The following is a 19,748-nucleotide window of genomic DNA, read 5'->3' on the forward strand; positions in this document are numbered from 1 at the left end:
TACTTTCTTTCGGAGAGCCTCCGACGCGATGCCGGTCGTGTCTTTGTGACGTTGAATTTGGACAATTACCAGTAAAAATAAGATCACCACAACAGTACTGATATCTGGGACGCTGACCGGATTTCATGTCAACAAGTTCAACAGCTTAGATTCCCTGCCGCCAGATATCCTATTATTACAAATTATTATCGATTTATTATTTTAATCCAGTTATATTAAATTTCATACGTAAATGCTTATTTTCCTTACCAAGAATAGGTAACTACCAGCATCGATTTCTACTTTTGCGTTGAAGTTTTATCTATCAGAGTAAAAATGTTGTTATCACGATAGAAGATACAATGTAGCTTCAAGTCCTAAGGTAAAAGGTATAGGTATAATAACAAACTTCAGATTTTATTATTTAAAAAACAACTTTTATTCTTAATATTTTTTCTATAACTAGTCAACAATCATTGGATATGAATACCTTATTAACAAGGCATCTACCAAATAAACAAATTGGCTAAATACATAATAAAATTTGTAAAAACATTAGCCAGTACTAATTTAGATTTATAAACTACTATCTTAATTTTGTATGTAACAGACAATATTTATATTTAATCAGTAACACAACACAACTTATTGTAAAAGCGTTATGCTCTATTTAACTCTGTTGCTCAACAAACTATCAAAGCTACGCTCCTGCGACGAGTTCATCAAATGAATTTTCATGTTCAGATCTCGAGAGCATGTATTCGGGTAAAGTGACTCCTAAAGCTGAACTATACCGTGGCATCGTGTCTGCCCAAAATGCGCCTTTGGAGTCAGCTCCTGCAAATTCTTCAGGAGGGGCGATTTTAGAGCCGTCGCTTTCAATTTTTTCCGCAGCTTCAGGGCTTCTTTTTATTTTCTGATTATTATTTAAATTTTTAACTTCTGTCGTCTGAGCAACAGGATTTGTAGCAGCGGTGACTAAGGCAGCTTGTGAGGCCTTCTTACGTTTTACTTTTTTGTTGTTGCTAGGTTCAGCTGTGTACGCTGCTGATTTCTGTTTTGGTGGCGTACTTGTTGTTATAGTTTTGCTTTCGGCACCTTCATTGCCGCTATCAAGAGTTGTAGGTTTTGAAGTAAATTCTTTAACTTCTTGATAGGCTAAATGACTTTGTTTTGGCGCTGATTCAGAAACAAACATACATTCTTCGTGCTTTAGACCAGATTTATCTAGGCATTGAAAGCATGTCATACCATTTTTATGAACTTTTTTACATGCCGATCTATCTTTCTTTTTAAATTCTGCTAAAACATTTTCCACGTCTTTTTTTGGCTCATTGTCCGTATAAAATCCGGGAAGAGCTTTTTTATAATCATATGGTTTCGCTTCTTTACTCTCAGCAGAAGATTCTTCACTTGATGCTCGCAACGCTGCACTGGGTTTAGGGTTTGAGGTATGTACATAATATGATTTATATTTTTCTCCTGAATTATCGCTCTCGCTTGGCTGACCTTCCTTTAATTTCGCAAACTTTTGTGGGGCCGTTTCTTCTTGTGATTCTTTATATTTTTCTGCCTTATTTGGTTGATCAGCTTTTTCGCTTGAGTCCTCTTTGTCATCAGGTTCATCATTGCTGTCAAATTTTCTCTCTTTGGAATACGCATATTTATTATTTTTTGGCTCAGCTTCATATGAACACGATTCATAATTTCCACCTGTTTTTGGATCTTTACAAGTCATACATTTCATACCATCCCTTTTGACTTCCTTACAATTTCCAGGATTCTGTCTGATTTCAGCTGCTTGTTTTTCAGAAAGTTCCTTTATCCTATCGTATTCTTTATGGTCATACCCAGAATCATATTTGTAAGGATACTCATACTTGTCATCAGAATCTTTCTTTTCTTTATAAGGACTACTATACAGGCTTCCTCCAAAAGCTTTTGGTATTGAAATATACTCCGCCCTATAACCATAAGGATCATCATCCTCTTCGTCGTTTCTTTTTTTCCCACTATCTCGGCTTCGTCCCCTTGTATAGCGTCGAATACGAACTGGTCCTGCAATATAAGGATTTGACTTGTAGTTCTGATTACTTTGAAATTGTTCAACTGCATCTTCTCTACGGTACTGTAGAGGATGACTAACTTCAGCATTAACTAATGGCTGAAAATAAGCTGCAACCGTAGGATTCTTTTTTAATGCTTCCAAAATTTCCACTCCATCCTCATTCTCTTCAGGTTTAAACACTTTATAATTTGCATCGTGTACAGTTTGAATACTATATCTTAAAGGGCGAACGTTTTGTTGTGAATTTGAATTTGTTAGTCTTTGGTGTGATTCTGACTCTGATATTCGATTAGCTTGATGGGGAAAGTTTTGACTAGCAATAGGGATAAAACCAAAATTTCGTGCATCAAAAATGTTCTCCCTGGGAGCTGTTGGACTTTGTAAAGAATCTATAGAGCTACTGACTATTGTATCAAATAATTTCGGATATTGACTTTTATCTGCTTTTAGCATTGCTGCGGCGATAGGATTTGATGCAAGAGATATGATTCCTGTAATTTTAAAAATTAAATACATAATTTTAATTAAGACCTCTAAACAGGCTAATTAGTAGCCTCAAAATATAACAATGTTATGTACTAACCAGAATTTTCGTCATTGAAAATATTTTCAAAGTCCAGTCCTGGTACAAATCCGCTTCGCTGCTCATCATATGAAAGCACTTCCCCGCAAGCGATAATCACTATCAACTGCAACAGATTAATAATAACAATATAAAAACTATATTTATGTAATTTAAAGTAAACACTGTTTTAATTTATGTATATCAGCAAAACATCGTACCAGACATTTTAATTTGAACATTTTTTAATGGGTTTAAACCCAAAAAGAGTCCCACTAAGTTTATTTATCTCTATGTGGAGTTGTATTTCTGTATTAAGTTGAGATAAAAGTAGCGTCATATTATTACAATGACAAGGTTTTATAGGCGTTATTATTGCGAAGGTGAAAGATCGGTGCAACAGAGCGCGCGCACCACTCAAGCGTGTCTCTTCGGACAATGTCCGCTTACTCCATCCGCCGATCAACTGCTGGGGTCAATATTTGCAATAGGCCTCTATCACTTTTGAAGCAATGGTCGCAGAAAAAGTTAATAGGAATTTATGTGGTATTTGAAATTCAGAAAAAAATTGCAATTGTTACCTATCTATTTGTTTATATTTTAAAATGAGAAATATATTATACTAGTTTTGCAAAAATATATATTTACAAATTAATTTTTAGGAACTCATCTCTTCAACTTCTCTCTCGCCTATTGCTATTTCCTAATTTTGGCAAGAGGCAAGCTAAACGTCCCATTTTCGTTTCTTTCAAGTCCAGTTCAAAGAAACGAAAATGTCTAATAAAACTTAATTAACTTTAGTATTTAGGCATTTACATTAATCGAACGGTCTAGTATTACTAGTCGGAGTAATACCTATGTATAATATGTTGATCCACTTTGTTACCTCAGAACTTTTGACTGGGTGACCCTGCCATGTAAATTTGGTTTCTGAAAATTTGAAGGCGGTTTTGATTTTTATTAAAAAAATATGATTAATGTTTCGTCTTAGGTATCTGTTTTATTTGTAAAGTAACATCTTCATATACAAATCAAAATCAAAATGTGCCTTAGCACAGAGGCTATCTTAGGCTTACCTAAGATACAAAGATGAATAAACATTGAAAGGGTTTGAAATTTTCAATTCTTACAGAAATTAAAATTATTTGTGGTCAAACTTATTCTTCTTAAATAGATAATACGTAAAAGAGGCAGAAGGTGTTACAGATAATATAAAACATTTTATTTTAATACTTTAATATTAAAACAAATAAATACACAACAAATATCCATTATATTGGAAAACAATATTTAAGATCTCTTATAAAGTTGAACATTAAATAGTATATTGCCGTAGTAAAAAAAACAGCGTACATGGATGCAATTCGAGACAATAGTCATAAATATAAATGGAATGCAATAGTAGAAACATTTACAGGCCAAACACAAATAATTATACTTTTAGCTTTTCCAGAAGCCGTTGTCCCGCTGGGTCATTTTTCAGTACAGACAGAATTGTCTTCTGCAACAAAAATAATTTACTTGAAATTGATATTTTTGGTTTTATGCATTTAAATGTTATATACATTTATAAAGAATAGAAAAAAATCGCGAAAGGATGCGGGTTCGAGTCCCGCCTCGTGATCGAATTTTTTCTATTCTTTATAAATTTATATTAATAATTTACATATTTTGCATACATAACACAAATGATTTTAAGTTAAAATTTAGAAACACAAAGGGGATGCTATAAACTTATGTAACATCACTGACCTATATGTGTGTTGTGTGTTTTTCACGAAGTATTTTATCGCTCGTGTTGACGAAATACATTGTTATTCTAATTTATTTGGCAAATTGACATCAGTGACGCTACAATTAAATTTTAACTCAGAATTGTTAAATTTAAATCAAGGCGACGATACATTCTTTCTTTGTTGTGTCATTGCCTCTACAATAACTATAATGGTTTCGATAAAATTAGCATCTTTAGTTTTTCCCAATTTACACAGAACGTAGTTATTAATCGCACGCAAGATTTATAACGGACGATTCCGGGAAGTGAAATATAATGTTCGTCTACAAAAATAAGTTTGAGCCAAGCCGTGTGCAAAAGATAGTATTTTGGGGGCAAGTTACGCAAATAGAACTGACCGAATACTTAGTATTGGAATCTTGCAACTTCTGCGACAACATCCACAGGTTAGACGCCAAGCCCGACATGGCCGGCTGCGCCAAGTCCGCTCGTCTCACGATCCTCCAAAACAATTCTAGCGCCAAATTGTACTGTTTCTTCGTTTCCTTCGCGTCCGCGAGCGCTTTCAATACGACAAGTAACTCTTGGCATATGTTTGTCGCATGATTGTCTAGATATTTAATGAATTCTTCGTCCGAACCATACAGCTCGTCATTTGATATAACTAAAAAGGAAATTGTTCTGACGTTTATTCGGAGAGAAAAATTTTGCACTTTTATAAGTGATGACCTTATGGTCTTTAAATTTAACAATTCGGTAAGATCAATAATAATTCGTAATGTGAAGTTCTAAATGTATGAATTTTAAAAAACATCGTAAACACCTATCATAATTAAGAAAAAAAAATACGAATTCATAGGTAGTTAATTTTATAGGCATATAAATAATATGAACCTGAATCTATGTGGTACGCATACTGCTCCTGCGTCATTTCACTAAGCAAGTCTAAAACACGCAGGAGCGTCGTGTAATATAAAGCGTCTGTTTTCCGCCATTGTATTTTCTCCATAGTTTTTATGAACCCGCTCAAAATATACGCTTTGCTATTACTGTCCACGTTGTCCTGAAAAATATTATTAAGGTATTATACCTTTCTATTTTAGTAACAATTAACATAGCACCATATTCATTTAATGAATACAGATCTCGTCCAGTTAAAACAACAGTTACAATATTTAGTACTTACTGGCAGTACTAAGAGCGTTGATAGGAAATTACTTATTAATCCCAAAACTCGGTCATGCGTGGGTTTCTTCTGACCGTCCTCTTGGATGTATTGCGGTATGTCCGGTATTAAACCAACCAGGGCTTTTAAATTCGCTTCAGCTAAAAGAAAGTATTACGTACTATTATTAAAAAGCATAAAGAAATGAGAACCAAATTTAATTATATAATATGTAACTACATATTTCTATTTAGTCTTTTTGCTTTAAAATTGATGCTTTCGCTTAGTTTGTTTTGCAAGTGAATTTTCGAAAATGTTTAAATGCATTTCTATTGATTTTTAAAAATAAAGGAACGTTTCCTTTCAGCTAATTTTCCTCCAGTATTTTAAGTACTTTCCCTCCCATAGAAAATTTCCAATACTCGTACACAGTTAATTATACAGGTACATTACGTACATACTTCGTTATATTACACACTAGCTTACCGCCCGCAGCTTCGCTCGCATTGTCTAAAACCTAATAAATTATATACTAAAACCTTCCTCTTGAATCACTCTATCTATTAAAAAAAACCGCATCAAAATCCGTTCTGTAGTTTTAAAGATTTAAGCATACAAAGGGACTTAGGGGCAGAGAAAGCGACTTTGTTTTATACTGTGTAGTGATAATATGTATAACGAAGTATGTACGAGTAGCGCACCAAGTATAGGTCGCGTCATGTAAAAAGAACACTGACGGTTAAGCTGCGCATTGGCGATTTATTGGTCTTTTTGGTATTATGAGGTGGTATAAGAATAACAAATATGTAGTTGCGAAGCCACGACTCGAGAGCCTACTTCAAAAATGAAATAAGCAGCAAATAACTTTCGTGCTAAACTCGATACATGCCAAAACACACCCCATCACTTTCATCCAGCGTTCTTTTTACATGATTCGCGTTATACCAACCCTGTCCGATGCAGTTGTTGAGCAGCGCCACCTGCCCCGAGAGCAGGTAGAGCGAGGCCTTGGCGAGCGCGCAGTGCAGCGACGGCACCGTGATGAAGCAGTACGCGGCGCACGCGCGCTGCAGCCAGCGCCCGCGCGTAACGTGCGCGCGCGTCGACAGCGTGTTCACCGCCTTGGCACATTATTTATTTTTACCATTCACGTTTATTATCTTAATCTTAATACTATTATAAAGGCGAAAGTTTGTAAGTATGGATGTATGGATGTATGGATGTTTGTTACTCTTTCACGTAAAAACTACTGAACCGATTACAATGAAATTTAGCACACATATAGAGGGTAACTTGGATTAACACATAGGATAGTTTATCCCGGAAATCCCACGGGAACGGGAACTATGCGGGTTTTCCTTTGAAAACGTGGGCGGAAATCTAGTTAATAATAAAAAAAATAAAATAAATCTTTATTTCACCTTTTGGATGTACAATATTGGTTATGAGGCTCTGGCTCTCTTGCTAGGCATAGCCTGTGTTAAGAAAGTCAGTCCCTTCCCTTAATACATTGTGGTCTTGATAAAGGTAAAAATAAAAAGTTTATACAGTATACGCATGTTTTTATTTAACAATCAGAATTGAAGTGATATACAAAAAACGACGTGACTCACAATCGTCTTTTAAAATATTGTCAAAAATGTCCGAGCGACGTTGAATTCATTGAAATTAGCGCCTTAGTGCACATTAGAAGTCTGCCCAAAGACGAGCAGAATTTAGCAGTCAATCAGAAATTTGCTCGGGTCAATTATTAAGCATGATTGTGAATTTAGTTATTTATTGTACATCAATGATTTTTTCACTGATTATTATTTAAAAAACATATTGTGTGTACTGTGTAACGTGTATGCACCATGTGTATATGTCATGTTTATCGCGACATACAATACATTCATATCAACTTTAGAATATAATTTTATAATGAAAGAATATATTTATAACAAGAACCTTGATTAAACTTGTATTTTACCATTCCGGTAAGATGGGTTATTAAAAATATTCTACTCTATGTATTTGAATTTCCCTCTCTATGCGTATGAAAAGGTCGTAAAGAACGCAATATATCGAGTTCTGCGAAATGACTACCGTCGAAAAATATTTTTTTTTTCGTGAGATCGTGCAAAGTCAACAAAACTTCATGGTCACCCTAACTACCATTTCAGCAAACATCAATGATTGGTTGAGTTGTCAAAACGTTAGACAAGGACCATTTCCTTTTGCGAAACCTCTCGCTCGAACCGTTTTTGGTTAGCGTCCGCTTATAAGGAAAAAACAACCATATGTATATAGTAATAGATCATATTTTATCAAAACAAATATTTTTAGTGCACAGTCTAGTCAATAGTATAATCTATTCTATGATTTAAAATGACATTTGACACAGATTAAAATACTCACATGTACAAGTGCCACAAGAACAGTGTCGAGTTTGATGAACGCAGCTCTGCACTCCACGTAGAAGTTCAGCTGTTGCTCCAGATCGTCGTGGTGCGACGCTTGGATGAATTTATTTATCAATTCTGCACACGCCTTACTTTCATCTTCTACACTCACTGCACTAGAAGAGACATTGTATTTTTGTTATGACTTATACAAATTTCAATTTGAAATTAATAAAAGTATTACATAATAGTATTTTCTTGTGTTTCATTTTACGCGAGTATTATAATTTAGAAATTAAAGATTTTAAGCAAGTAATAATAGCTAGTTAATGAATTAACTGCCTTTTTTTTCGCTTAAATTTACTCTTAAAAAAAGATTGGACGTTCTCAATAATCAAAATTTCTCATACTCTATTATAATATGTAATTAATATTTAATATCAATGTCATGTATATAACTTATTATTAAAATACATACTTGATGGAGTCGTGTAGAATTCGGCTGAGACGCATCAAGCTCGATATTACAATAGGATCATCTATTTGCACCGATTTATATCTATCGAAAAATATCGATAGCACCGTCTTCGCCATCATCGTTCGAGCACTTGAAGTTTGAACCAACTCGACAAGGGGCATGAACGCATCCTGCATCCATACTATTATTATAAATGCGAAAGTAACTCTGTCTGTCTGTCTGTTACTCAATTACGCCTGAACTACTGAACCAATTTGCATGAAATTTGGTATAGATATATTTTGATACCCGAGAAAGGACATAGGATAGGTTTTATCCCGGAAATCCTACGGGAACGGGTCTTTCTCTGAAAACGCGGGCGAAGCCGCGGGCGGAAAGCTAGTTTAAAATAATTTCTTAATTTTGCTGACCAGGATAAGTAAGAATATAGTAATGTTAATAAAATATTTGTCTTTATTATCAAGGCAAGAAATTGAAAAAGTATATGTAATCAAGATGATGTCCTTTATAATTTCAGTTACTTTTTTCAAGTATAGTAAGTATAGTTTTATATTTTTAATAAGGCCGCGTTTCCATATGCAAGAAAACTTCCGCAAGAAATGTCCGACAGTCTGTCTGACAGCAGCTTGCAAGGGTGTCCACCTGCAAGTAGACATTTCTTGCGGAAGTTTTCTTGCAGATGGAAAACGCGGCCTTAGTATAAGTACAGTTGAACCTCGATAACTTAAACCTCGGTAACATAAAAACCTCTGTAACTTCAAAAAATAATATGTTCCCTTCCCATCAGAGCCCAAAACCTCTTTAACTTAAAATACGCAACCTCTATAACTTAAATAAATAATCTCTGTATTGGCCCTCAGTAACTTAAATAAATGTTTCCACAACCTCTATAACATAAAATTGTTTGTCAATGAGTCATTTTGAAAGAGTGTCAAAACAAAAGGTTTCGGTATTTATTGCTTGCACGTGTTTACTATGTATTGTTAACGTAAACAATACATTACCTATTGTTTGCTTTATCGAAATTCTTCAAAGCTTTGCGGCGGTTAGCTTTATGACAACAACTTACTTGCATCATAAGTTTTTGATTGTTGTCCTGGAAACATCACTTTACTTACTGTGTGATAAAACTGGCCTAAAATGAGTCCAAAAAGAAAACTAACAACCCTCACCTACGCTGATAAATTAAAAGCTATAGAAGCAGTGAAAAATGGATATACCCTTGATAACTTAAAACCTCTATAACTTAAAATATTTTGTTTCCCTTGGAATTTAACTTATCGAGGTTCTACTGTATTCGATTACCATCAAGAAGAGTTCTTCAACATCTGGAATGTGTCTTAGCATTCTTTTGACTACTGCTTGAATCTGTACGGAGTAGTCGTCCGCCGGCTGCCCGCATTTGATCATATAGCGAATTGTTCCCCGCAATATAATGTTTATATGTTGTGTCTGCAAAATTTACAAATAAAATAGTATAATATAAAAATTACTCTAAGATTTCTCATTTACTCCTGAATTTCATCACCTATTTTACCATTGAGAACAACTGCGCAAGAAAAATTAAATTACATATGTCTTTCAACCCCTGCATTATACGAATTATATTGAAGACAGCAATGAGAAACATATCAGTTTTTCAAGTCACTCTTTCCACCCCTATCGTCGCCTAGAGCCATTTTAGTTGCGATTTAGAATAAATATACATAAATGAATGAGCCAGAAACTCCTAGTGTCCAAAAAGATTACCATAAACGACTTACAGACAACTGTAAACATGCAAATTGTATCCACGGTTCCAACACTTGCAGGAAGTTAGCCGTGCCCTTCATGCTACTGGCTAGTTTCCACCAGTTCTGGCTCAACACCTCTGAAGACAATTGGCGATAACTTTCCGCGTGACACAAATGCTCCCCGAGAGACGCTAGTATTTGATGTGACATCACTGCAATATAAACATTGTAATAAATTCGTTATTCATTAAAAAAATATATTACGAAATTTTACAATCTAGATCTTCCCTTACCCATTCCATCAACATTTTTACGAATTAGGTCTAGAATTGTTGTAGATTTATTAATGATACTAGTTGAATCAAAAGCTGATGTGATACAGCACAGCAGAAGTTCACTGTAAAATAAGAATTGTATTGAGAAGGATGAAAATAAGCTAAGTTTTTTTTTTAGTTCGAGCAGTGGTTACCTATTTTCAATTTGATCACACTTCTGCAATAGATCATCCAAAAGAGCTTGTTTATTAGTAGTTTGGTTTAGAGAACCCAAAAGCAACCAATCCACTGCAGGCACATACAAGTTCAAATATTGATCTGCAGTCAATAGTTGTGTGCCATACTTTTTCAGCATTGAACTGTGAAAAATCTAAAAGAAATCCATTAGCAAGTTATAAATGAATTATATTATATTAATATATACTATACTATGTAGTTATGTTGTATCTAGGGAATTAATAATAATATATTGATTACCTGCTGATATTCATCAATAAATTCTTTTAAGTTTTCATGAAAATATTGCTCACAATCTTTGCCCAATAATTTTGAAGCTATATTGCATAAATAGACCCGTATATATATAGCAACTAGTGGGTTACCCATTCCCCGTATCATTTTAGTTAATCGAGTAATAGTTGCTTTTATTTCATCCTTGGAAATAAATACGTAGCATTGTAACAACGCCATTTCCATATATAAACGAGGCAAGAGTTCTCTTATCGACGCCATCTTAAACAGCCAATTTTGACATGTCTCCTTTGCTATTTCAGGAACCGTATTGGAATCTATGTCCATAAATTTTACATCTAAATTTCTGTGAAGTAAAGAAATATAGATTATGATCTGTCTAATTTTATATAACAACTGTAACAACAAGATTTAGAATAAATACATAAATTAACCACAAAAATTTCACTCACCCAAAACTTTTTTTTTTCAAACGATCATATACTAATGAGCCAAAATTGTCCAATACATCACTTATTAAAACGAATTTGCTGGGATAGAATTGCATCACAGTTACATCAGAAAGTAATTTTGAGCACTGAATTGCAATTTTGAATGCTTTAACTCTTTGCTCTGAATCCCAAGCCTGAAAGAAAACATCTTAATTTGAAGGAAAAAAGCATTTAATAAAATTTCTCATATGTTTAAATTTCAGTGATATACCTTTTTTATTTCATCATCTAACATGTGGACTTTTGTAATAAACTCTTGCTGACTTAAACCCATGGTTTTTCGAACTGAACCCTCATCAAAATCATCAAGTTGCTCTAATCTATGTTTCACTTTTTCATTCAAATTAGAAACCTGCCTTATCAAAGCTGAAAAAGTACTAACTTAAAACAAAAAAAAAAAAAAAAAAAACGAAAAAGAATAAAGATTAATAAGATGCTAAATTCAACACAAAAATTAGTTATTAATATGTTCAATTTTATACATACTTTTCTCTCCACCTGGTAGAAAGCTGCTGACAATTGTAAGCTTTTCTCCTGTGGTATATTTGTTTAATATAAATGTACGTTTCATACTCCATGCTTTTGAATAATTTGTAGATGTATCAGTGTTTAATTCTACAGGTAAAGATTCCTAAGACACAAATTAAAGATTGCTTGCACAAATATCTCTATAAATACAAATAAAGATGTAAAACTACAGATGAAGCAATTGCATATAAAGAATTATACATCAATAGTATGTATAATTATTGCAGGGTGACGTTTGACTAGAAACTAATCAAAACCAACAAACCTCTTCATTATCCATCCGTTCAAAACGTTTTAGTGGATCCAATTCTTCAAATGGTGAACTCCATTTTTGAAGACTTTCTATAAAAGATTTTTTCGAACTGGGCATCTGGAGAAAAATTTGTAAACATATTACTAAAACTATACTGTAAGTGTAAGAAATATAATATTTTAAAGAATAGTGCAGTAGCAGTAACAATGGAATGGCACTGCCCATTATATTCGTTTTAGAATGAATGGGTGGTTGAATAACATTTTTAGGCAGACAATAATATGTATTAAATTCAGTTTGATCACAATACAATTAGTGTAGATTACAATAAGTATTTGGTTTTTTGTCTTGCTAAGCAAATCTTATAAGATGTTTACTGTCTGATACTTACAGTTTTTACGATATCCATTTTCAAAGGGTGTGTGGATACTTCTAAGCTGGGATATTCATAATCTTTAAGCTTTTGTTTTTTTGCGGAAGTCCTACAAAGAAAGAAATAACTGAGGTTAAATATTTGCACCTATTAATTATTGTAAGTAATAAAAATGGTTTTTGTATGTTATTTTAATAAAAAAATTAAAATTTCCTTTACCAACCAGGGATAATAAGTAGGCATGGTGGTTTATCAGGGACAAGAAATGCTAATTCTCCAATAAAGAGTATGTACGTAATCTTCAATAGTTTAGTGAATATATTCTTTCACCGTTTAAATCCTAAATTATTATAATATTATTTATGTTTACAATATTCTGAAAAATATTAAACACATCTTCTACCCACTCGCATAGAAAATAAACAATTAGATGTCTGTCAATGTCAGTGTCAAATTATGTACATGGTACATGTCTTCTGTTGTCAGTGGTGTCAAACTGTCAAAGCTCTTAATCGAAAAACCAACGAAAACCCAATGAAAACCAAGTGAAAACCACATGAAGACTATACCCGGGCAAATGCCCACACTAAACTACATTATAATTTATAACAAAACTAGCTTTCCGCCAGCAGCTAGTCGGTGAAAAGCTCGCAAAGTTCCCGTTCCCGCGAGATTCCCATTAAACCCCTTCCAGACGACACAATTTTTCGTCCAATTTGACTAGATTGGCAATCAAATTGGGTCGTCTAGACGGAAATATGAAATTCAAGGTCATTGGGTGGTCGGGATCGGCCGATTTGCGATTGCCTTGGGATTGCCCGATCAAATTGGGTGGTGTGGACGCTAATTGGCCAATTTTTTGACGTATTCACCGAGGAAGCGGCGTGTCAAGCGGATGTTGTCGTTGATTTTGTCTTCTTTTTAACTTTGATTAGTTGATTTTTGTGTTGAACAGCTGTGTGTGAATATAATAACCTTAGCTTTCGTATGTGGAATGACATTTTCCCACTTTTCCCTACCTGTTATACCGGGAGCCGGTATGGTCAACAGACAGTCCACTTTTGAGATAGACTTTTACTGTAACTCGATTTTCTCCGTATCTAGTACGAATCAAGTTAATTCGGGTTATAAATCTTATTGTAAATTGAATAATCTTTATTCACTTTCAACCATTTCTATATAAATTAACTAGCTTACCGCCCGCGGCTTCGCCCGCTTTGTCTAAAACCTAATAAATTATATACTAAAACCATCCTCTTGAATCACTCTATCTATTTAAAAAAACCGCATCAAAATCCGAGTAGTTAGTAGTGAGTAGTTTTAAAGATTTAAGCATACAAAACAAAGGGACATAGGGACAGAGAAAGCGACTTTGTTTTATACTATGTAGTGAAATGTGTATATGACTTAAGGCGATTTCTTTTAAGCAACCATATCCTTTTTCTTTTTCTTTCTTCTAAATTTGTAGTTACAGCCAAAATCAGCCCCAATTTTTGTTTTTTACTAAGAGGCATGTTGCAAAATATAAGTCCAGTCAGTAACGGCAACGGAGCAGAACTAAAATTGGCGATTTAATTGTGTACGTGTGGATAGACGATCAAATTGGGCCCGATTCCATCGGCAATCAAATCGGCTGATTAAATTGTGTCGTCTGGAAGGGGTTTTAGCTGAAATTTTTTAAAATGATAGTTTAAAATGAGTTTTTTCCACGTTTTTTCACTTTCCATACTTTTAAATTAATTTCTAGTAATACAAAAAATGTATGGTTTTTTGTAGTTTAAGAATTAACTCTCTTTCATTGTATTAAATTTAAAAATAGAGTGAACGATACTCTTAATGAATAATGCATTATTTGCGGCTTACCAAAATATGTAAGTACAAGGTAAGTAACTAGTAACTAAATATTAATCTGGTTTAAAGCCGACGGCCTATCTACAAAATTATTTTAAGTACCGTACCTTAATAGAAAACGCGCGTACCATCTTAGACCACATCTTAGCTTTCCATCAGGCGAGATTGTGGTCAAGCGCTTTCCTTTCTATAATAAAAAAAAAACTCGCGAAAATTTTGGTAATTTGTAAATACCTAAAGCGAGAGAACAAAATTGAGCGAGGAGAGAAAACAATGATAGCGTTTGTTGAGGTCTATATTGAAAAATACATAATATATTGTAGGCTTTATTAAGTTTAATAAAGAGAAATATTAAAATAACACCGACATAAAATAATCATTATTTGGCTGTATTAAAATTATATTGCGGTGGTCTATCCACTATTTTATTCCTAGACACGAAGAATATTTCTTTCTGGTTCTGTAATTTAAAGCGTCCGTCTCCAACTGGTTGATCCGTCCAATCAGTCGAATATCTTAAATTGCTCTTTTCAATAATTTTCTGCAATTTTTCAATTAAAGCTATTTGTTCATCTTCTTTCATTTCATTTATCAAAATAGGAAGATTTGCCAAACAAACCCACAGATAAAACATTCCCACTGAAAAAAATGGATTAATAAATATATAATTTAAGTTCATAACAGCTAAATTTTAATAAAAAACAATAAAAACTTAAAAAAAGTATCAGTTCTGAGGTAACCATGAGGTAACAGACCCAAAAATAATGAGAACCTCTTTCATTGACTGGTTGAAAACTTACCTAAAGTGAATCCTACAATTACGCTTATTCCAATAAGAAGACCAAGGTCCATTGTATTCTGCTTAAGTACCAATAGTCCAGTTATCATAAAGAATGTCAATACAAATAATCGTAGAAATTCCAGCAAAATAAAAGGGAACATCAAAATATTAATAAACTGAAAAAATAGGTAAGTAATTGTAGTCAGATACGGTACAAGTTGTGGTCTACATAACTTAACTTATGTTCAAGGATTAAACCAGTCCATTAGTCTGTTAATAATAGACGATAATGTACATATAGTAGGGGAGCCCAAGAGGGGATTTTGGGATTTACTCGAGCGCGTCAGATTACTATAAGGGACGGTACCTTAGCTATTCATTAGTACCTCTAGTCAATATGAGCAGTTATGGTTGGTGGGTGCGCTCAGGGGCCCCGCTGGAAAATTTGAATAATCCATAATTCCCTAAGGTTGAGCTCGAATCGTCAGATTAGCGAAATGGGGACTTCTTATATTGTAATTAACCCCCCCATATATTAATCTGACGCGCTCGAATAATATTACTTTAATTTTTTACCCTTTCTTCATAGCGATTAAATCGCCACTTAAATCGTCAGATTAACGTATACTTTTTTTCAGTGACGTCCTGGAGCATGCAAAATATCAATATCTAACGCGCTTGAGTATTTCCAAGCCAATTTTTTTCTTTTTTAAATTAAAAAAAATCAAAAAACCCTTCCCCACCGCTAAAAGTGAAAACATTATACGACCTTTTTTTCTCGCTATGGTCTAATCTACCAATTCTAATAGGTTCCCGTGACGCTCGAGTAAGGCGCTGACTCCACGAGCGAGAGAATCGCGGCGATATTATCGTCGTGCCACGTATTTCTATACACTCTCTATGGAACCGTCTCCACACGGCGATATTATCGCCGCGATGCGACGAGTGGCAATGAGCGCGCGAAACGTCATTACATCGTCGCTAGCCCGCCGCGCCTAGCAGCGGGCCCGCCACGCGCTCCCGACGAGCGCGCAGCGGGCGCGCTGTCAAACGCAGCGTCATTTCAGCGTTGCCTCTGGTCTTCTCGTAGTTCTCTTTATGGAAAGGGAAACGTGGCGATACCGTTACGAGTCGCCGCGGAAACGGTGCGATTCCGTTACGACTCGCGACGATACGCGGCGGAATTATCGCTCGTTCGTGGAGATTGTCCGACGATATAAGGGCGGACTCGTCGCGATTCTCTCGCTCGTGGAGTCAGCGCCTTAATCCACATTTAGCATCCTGGGCTCCCCTACTAATATGTACGTAAACGAATTTTCAAATGAATAAGATTAAATGTGATCATTGCAATACACATACTTACCTTATATGCCCCGTAAATATAAAAAACACTTCCTAAAATATAAAAGGAAAGTGTAGTTATAACATAACTAATGTATTTATCAGGATCTGTAACACAACAATGAAATAATATTAGTATGGTATTCTAGACCCATATCATCTAGATTATGAACCAAAAAACCGCGTTATTATTTCATTTACGAATGAGGAAGTTCCTGAAGGCTTAAAATATGTCTAAATTAATAGAATTGAAATACATATTAGAGATAATATGCTGGTGATCAGTGATGTCACGCCACATCATATGGTGTCTTAAAATTAATTATTACGGTCCTATAACTCATTGACTTATTATTACACCTAGCACATAGTAACTCAATGTACGCGCCTAAGCTTTTCGCTTTTCGCAGCCTAGAGTTGTATTAACCGTATTGCACGCCTCATAAGCGAAGCGTTGAGGTGGGTACTACTGTCACTTCGCGCAAAACATCTGATTTTTTAAACTTAAAATGTCTTTATGTATCATACATTGCACTTGTAAGATAATACATACACACACATATTAAGAAAAAACACTATTTTTAACGTTCATGATATTTTTGATGTCATTTTTGTTATTTAAACTAGTTAAAAAACAGTTTAAAAAAGTTCTGTCTTGGACGTCCGTGTGTCTGTATGTGCGGATCCTTTTTCTTGTTAACACGATAGCGACCGAAATACTTTACTAATCGAGTCTTTTTTTTTCTCTTACGCTTGAGTATGCTCAGGAATAGAACCCTTTCATTTTTCAGGGTCTGATTCGATGTGGTTTAATTGTTATTAAATAAACAAAAATAATAATTAATAAATATTTATTAAAAAAAAATTATGAGGCGTGCACTTTTGGATTTTCCAAATTATTTTTATATTTTTATTTGAAACAACAATAAATAAATCATCATCTAAGCAAGAATGGATTTATGAACTAATGAAATGAATCTAGTGTGCAATGGGTTAAAAAAACGATTTATTGATTATATTATAGTAAAAAAAAATTGAACCAAAAACACTGTGTGAGGCCACAAAAAGTCAAATTCAAAGAGCGTGTTTAACAGCACCAACCTTCCAAAAAGTATGAGATTAAATCGGTAACATACGTAAGACTAACATCATCAATCCACGGAACTAAAAATTGTTTTATTTTATCAATATTCTCGGCAGCAAGACATAAAACTGCTATATCCACAACAGCTTGAATCTTGAAAAAAATGGGTAACCATGACAAATTTTAAATATTATAATACTTGTATTATCCAAATAAACTAACTAACTACATATAGTTAACTATATAAATAACTAACAATTGAAAAAAATGCTATTATTATACCCCCTAAACGAAGAGAAAAGTAAAAGCAACAACTATATACAAATGCCATTTTGCTGAAAAAATATTTTAATGTTTCACGAAATATAATTAATGGTTAGAATGAGGCTCTAAAAACGAGCGTCTTTTTTCTATGGGCATTGGTATCTATTTACATAGATACCAATACCATACCAACTAAAATAATCGATTATATAATTGCGAGATTTACAACAGTATTTAGGGTTCGGTGAAGTAAAAAAATAAAAATAAAAATCATTTATTGAAGTAATTAGGAATATTTTTGTGTAGAAAGAGATATGTATACTCGGAGCAATTATCAAGCCTGGAGAAGTAACAATTAATTGAACAATATAGCACTAGTTTGGCCTTTTTGGCTTATGGCAAAATGTCATGCGAAAAAAGAGGACAGATATATGTAAGTTCGACAGTTTGAAATGACATGTGCCCATGTCAATTTGTTTCAGTGACCAGTCTGGTCACGGACGCATGGTGATTTTAATTATTATTTTTGAAGTGAAAAACGAGTGTTTTAGTTTAATTTGTTATTTTATGAAAAGACAATTGACTAAAGATAACATGGCTTGTGATGCTTACGGCTGTAAAAGCCGTAGTAATGTGAAATCGGACGAAGATAGAAATTTGTCATTTCACAGGTTAGTGTTTTGATCAATTTTTTTGTTAATTGTATGATAAATAAGTTAATTTACCTTATTTTCTTAATCATCTATGTTTTATCTAACTGTAATCATTGAAATGAAATCATAATCAGCTTAGTTTTTAGAAAAAATGCAAAATATAACTTCCATAGTGTTGTGCAATTATCGATACTTGAGTAGGAACGAAGTACTTCATTGATAATGACTGCTTTAGGTTAGGAGAAAAAAAAAGGTATTTAAGTATGGATTTTATTGTTATTTGCAGGTTTCTGGCTTGAGAACAATTAAAAGATGTTTGAGTTAAAGCTATAGCACAGGAAAAATTGGAAGCCTTCAAAACATTCTCGGCCTTGTTCAAATCATTTCGAATCAGACGGGAAGAAAAGTAAAGTGCTTTGCAGAGATGCTGTGCCACAAGTTTAAGGTGGCATCTATTTTAAATAATAAATATTGTAATTTGGTAATTAAGTATCGAAATAAAATGTTGTTAAAAAATAAATGTTTATTTGTTTTATTTGAAGCAATTTATTTTAAACTTGTACCAATTTTTTCCTGTGGGAATGAGTTATTTTCCTGTGGTAAATTGTAGCTTATATGTTATTCTGATGTTTAAACTATATAATTGTAAAGTTCCATAAAAACTCATTCAGTAGTGTTTACGTGAAAGAGTATCAAAATATGTCCATTCTTATATATTTTTGCTTTTATAATATTAGTAGGATACGACTATTGATTTGTAAAAAGATCAACTAGGTGGAAGTCAGATTCGCGCACGAAGGGTTCCGTATAATGTAAAAATACTATGAATGAATATATGAAAACAGGAAAAAATACGTACCTTTTTACGAAACCATAAAAACAACCTAAACCGAAATACCTAATAATATTTTTTTATAAATACCACTACCATACAATGCAAGGCACAGTCAATACGCATCGTAAATGAATAATTCCAAATTAAACGAATCTTAAAATTTGAAATTACCTATCCATAATTCAAAATTAAACGAATCTTAAATTATCTTCAAGCAATTTTATAACTTAATTTTTTTATTTATCGATATTTTAGTATTCGAGAAAGTAAAGGCAAGCACTACCTTTTTAGAACAAAAAGTGGCTACATGTGGATTTGAATGCCAAGCAGATAACAGTGTGTTGTCTCTTTCTATCGCATTAATTAGGGTATTGAATAAAAGAGAGCCACTATATAAGAAACGTTCAATTAATTGTTACTTCTCCAGGCTTGTTAATTGCTCCGAGT

General features: G+C 33.6%; 3 protein-coding genes across 6 annotated transcripts; all 3 read right to left on the reverse strand.

Annotated features, from left to right (window-relative positions):
• Window positions 1–405: 405 nt before the first annotated feature.
• Window positions 406–3,056, reverse strand: LOC149485907 (uncharacterized). 2 transcript variants are annotated; one of them, XM_089699244.1, is made up of 3 exons: window positions 2,831–3,056; window positions 2,631–2,736; window positions 406–2,538 (listed from the first exon to the last, which is right to left on the reverse strand). In XM_089699244.1, the coding sequence occupies exons 1-3, from the start codon at window positions 2,849–2,851 to the stop codon at window positions 680–682; spliced, it is 1,986 nt and encodes a 661-aa protein (XP_089555370.1). In that variant the 5' UTR covers window positions 2,852–3,056; the 3' UTR covers window positions 406–679. The 2 variants fall into 2 exon arrangements, with proteins under 2 accessions (XP_089555370.1, XP_089555371.1); XM_089699245.1 differs by having other exon boundaries at window positions 411–2,037; window positions 2,831–3,051.
• Window positions 3,057–3,828: 772 nt separating this feature from the next.
• Window positions 3,829–14,592, reverse strand: LOC149485908 (VPS35 endosomal protein-sorting factor-like). Of its 3 annotated transcripts, none has more exons than XM_089699243.1 (18): window positions 14,451–14,592; window positions 12,511–12,601; window positions 12,132–12,236; window positions 11,825–11,969; window positions 11,550–11,719; window positions 11,300–11,472; window positions 10,854–11,193; window positions 10,571–10,746; window positions 10,395–10,498; window positions 10,132–10,313; window positions 9,674–9,820; window positions 8,369–8,538; window positions 7,907–8,066; window positions 6,459–6,630; window positions 5,531–5,670; window positions 5,239–5,407; window positions 4,743–5,008; window positions 3,829–4,110 (listed from the first exon to the last, which is right to left on the reverse strand). In XM_089699243.1, the coding sequence occupies exons 2-18, from the start codon at window positions 12,526–12,528 to the stop codon at window positions 4,042–4,044; spliced, it is 2,706 nt and encodes a 901-aa protein (XP_089555369.1). In that variant the 5' UTR covers window positions 12,529–12,601; window positions 14,451–14,592; the 3' UTR covers window positions 3,829–4,041. The 3 variants fall into 3 exon arrangements, with proteins under 3 accessions (XP_089555369.1, XP_089555366.1, XP_089555368.1); XM_089699240.1 differs by lacking the exon at window positions 14,451–14,592 and adding an exon at window positions 12,716–13,165; XM_089699242.1 differs by lacking the exon at window positions 14,451–14,592 and adding an exon at window positions 12,716–13,164 and having other exon boundaries at window positions 11,550–11,704.
• A 68-nt stretch (window positions 14,593–14,660) lies between these two features.
• Window positions 14,661–17,732, reverse strand: LOC149485909 (uncharacterized; the record flags this gene model as incomplete). Its single annotated transcript, XM_089699248.1, has 4 exons — window positions 14,661–14,982; window positions 15,144–15,300; window positions 16,488–16,573; window positions 17,567–17,732. Coding segments are annotated over 4 exons (669 nt in total), but the record flags the coding sequence as incomplete, so codon positions are not given.
• Between the last annotated feature and the right edge of the window lie 2,016 nt (window positions 17,733–19,748).

Source organism: Colias philodice, chromosome 9 (assembly GCF_061535455.1).
Source record: "Colias philodice isolate Cphi_HAF_F1 chromosome 9, ilColPhil1 Martin Lab GWU primary, whole genome shotgun sequence".
NCBI lineage: Eukaryota > Metazoa > Arthropoda > Insecta > Lepidoptera > Pieridae > Colias > Colias philodice.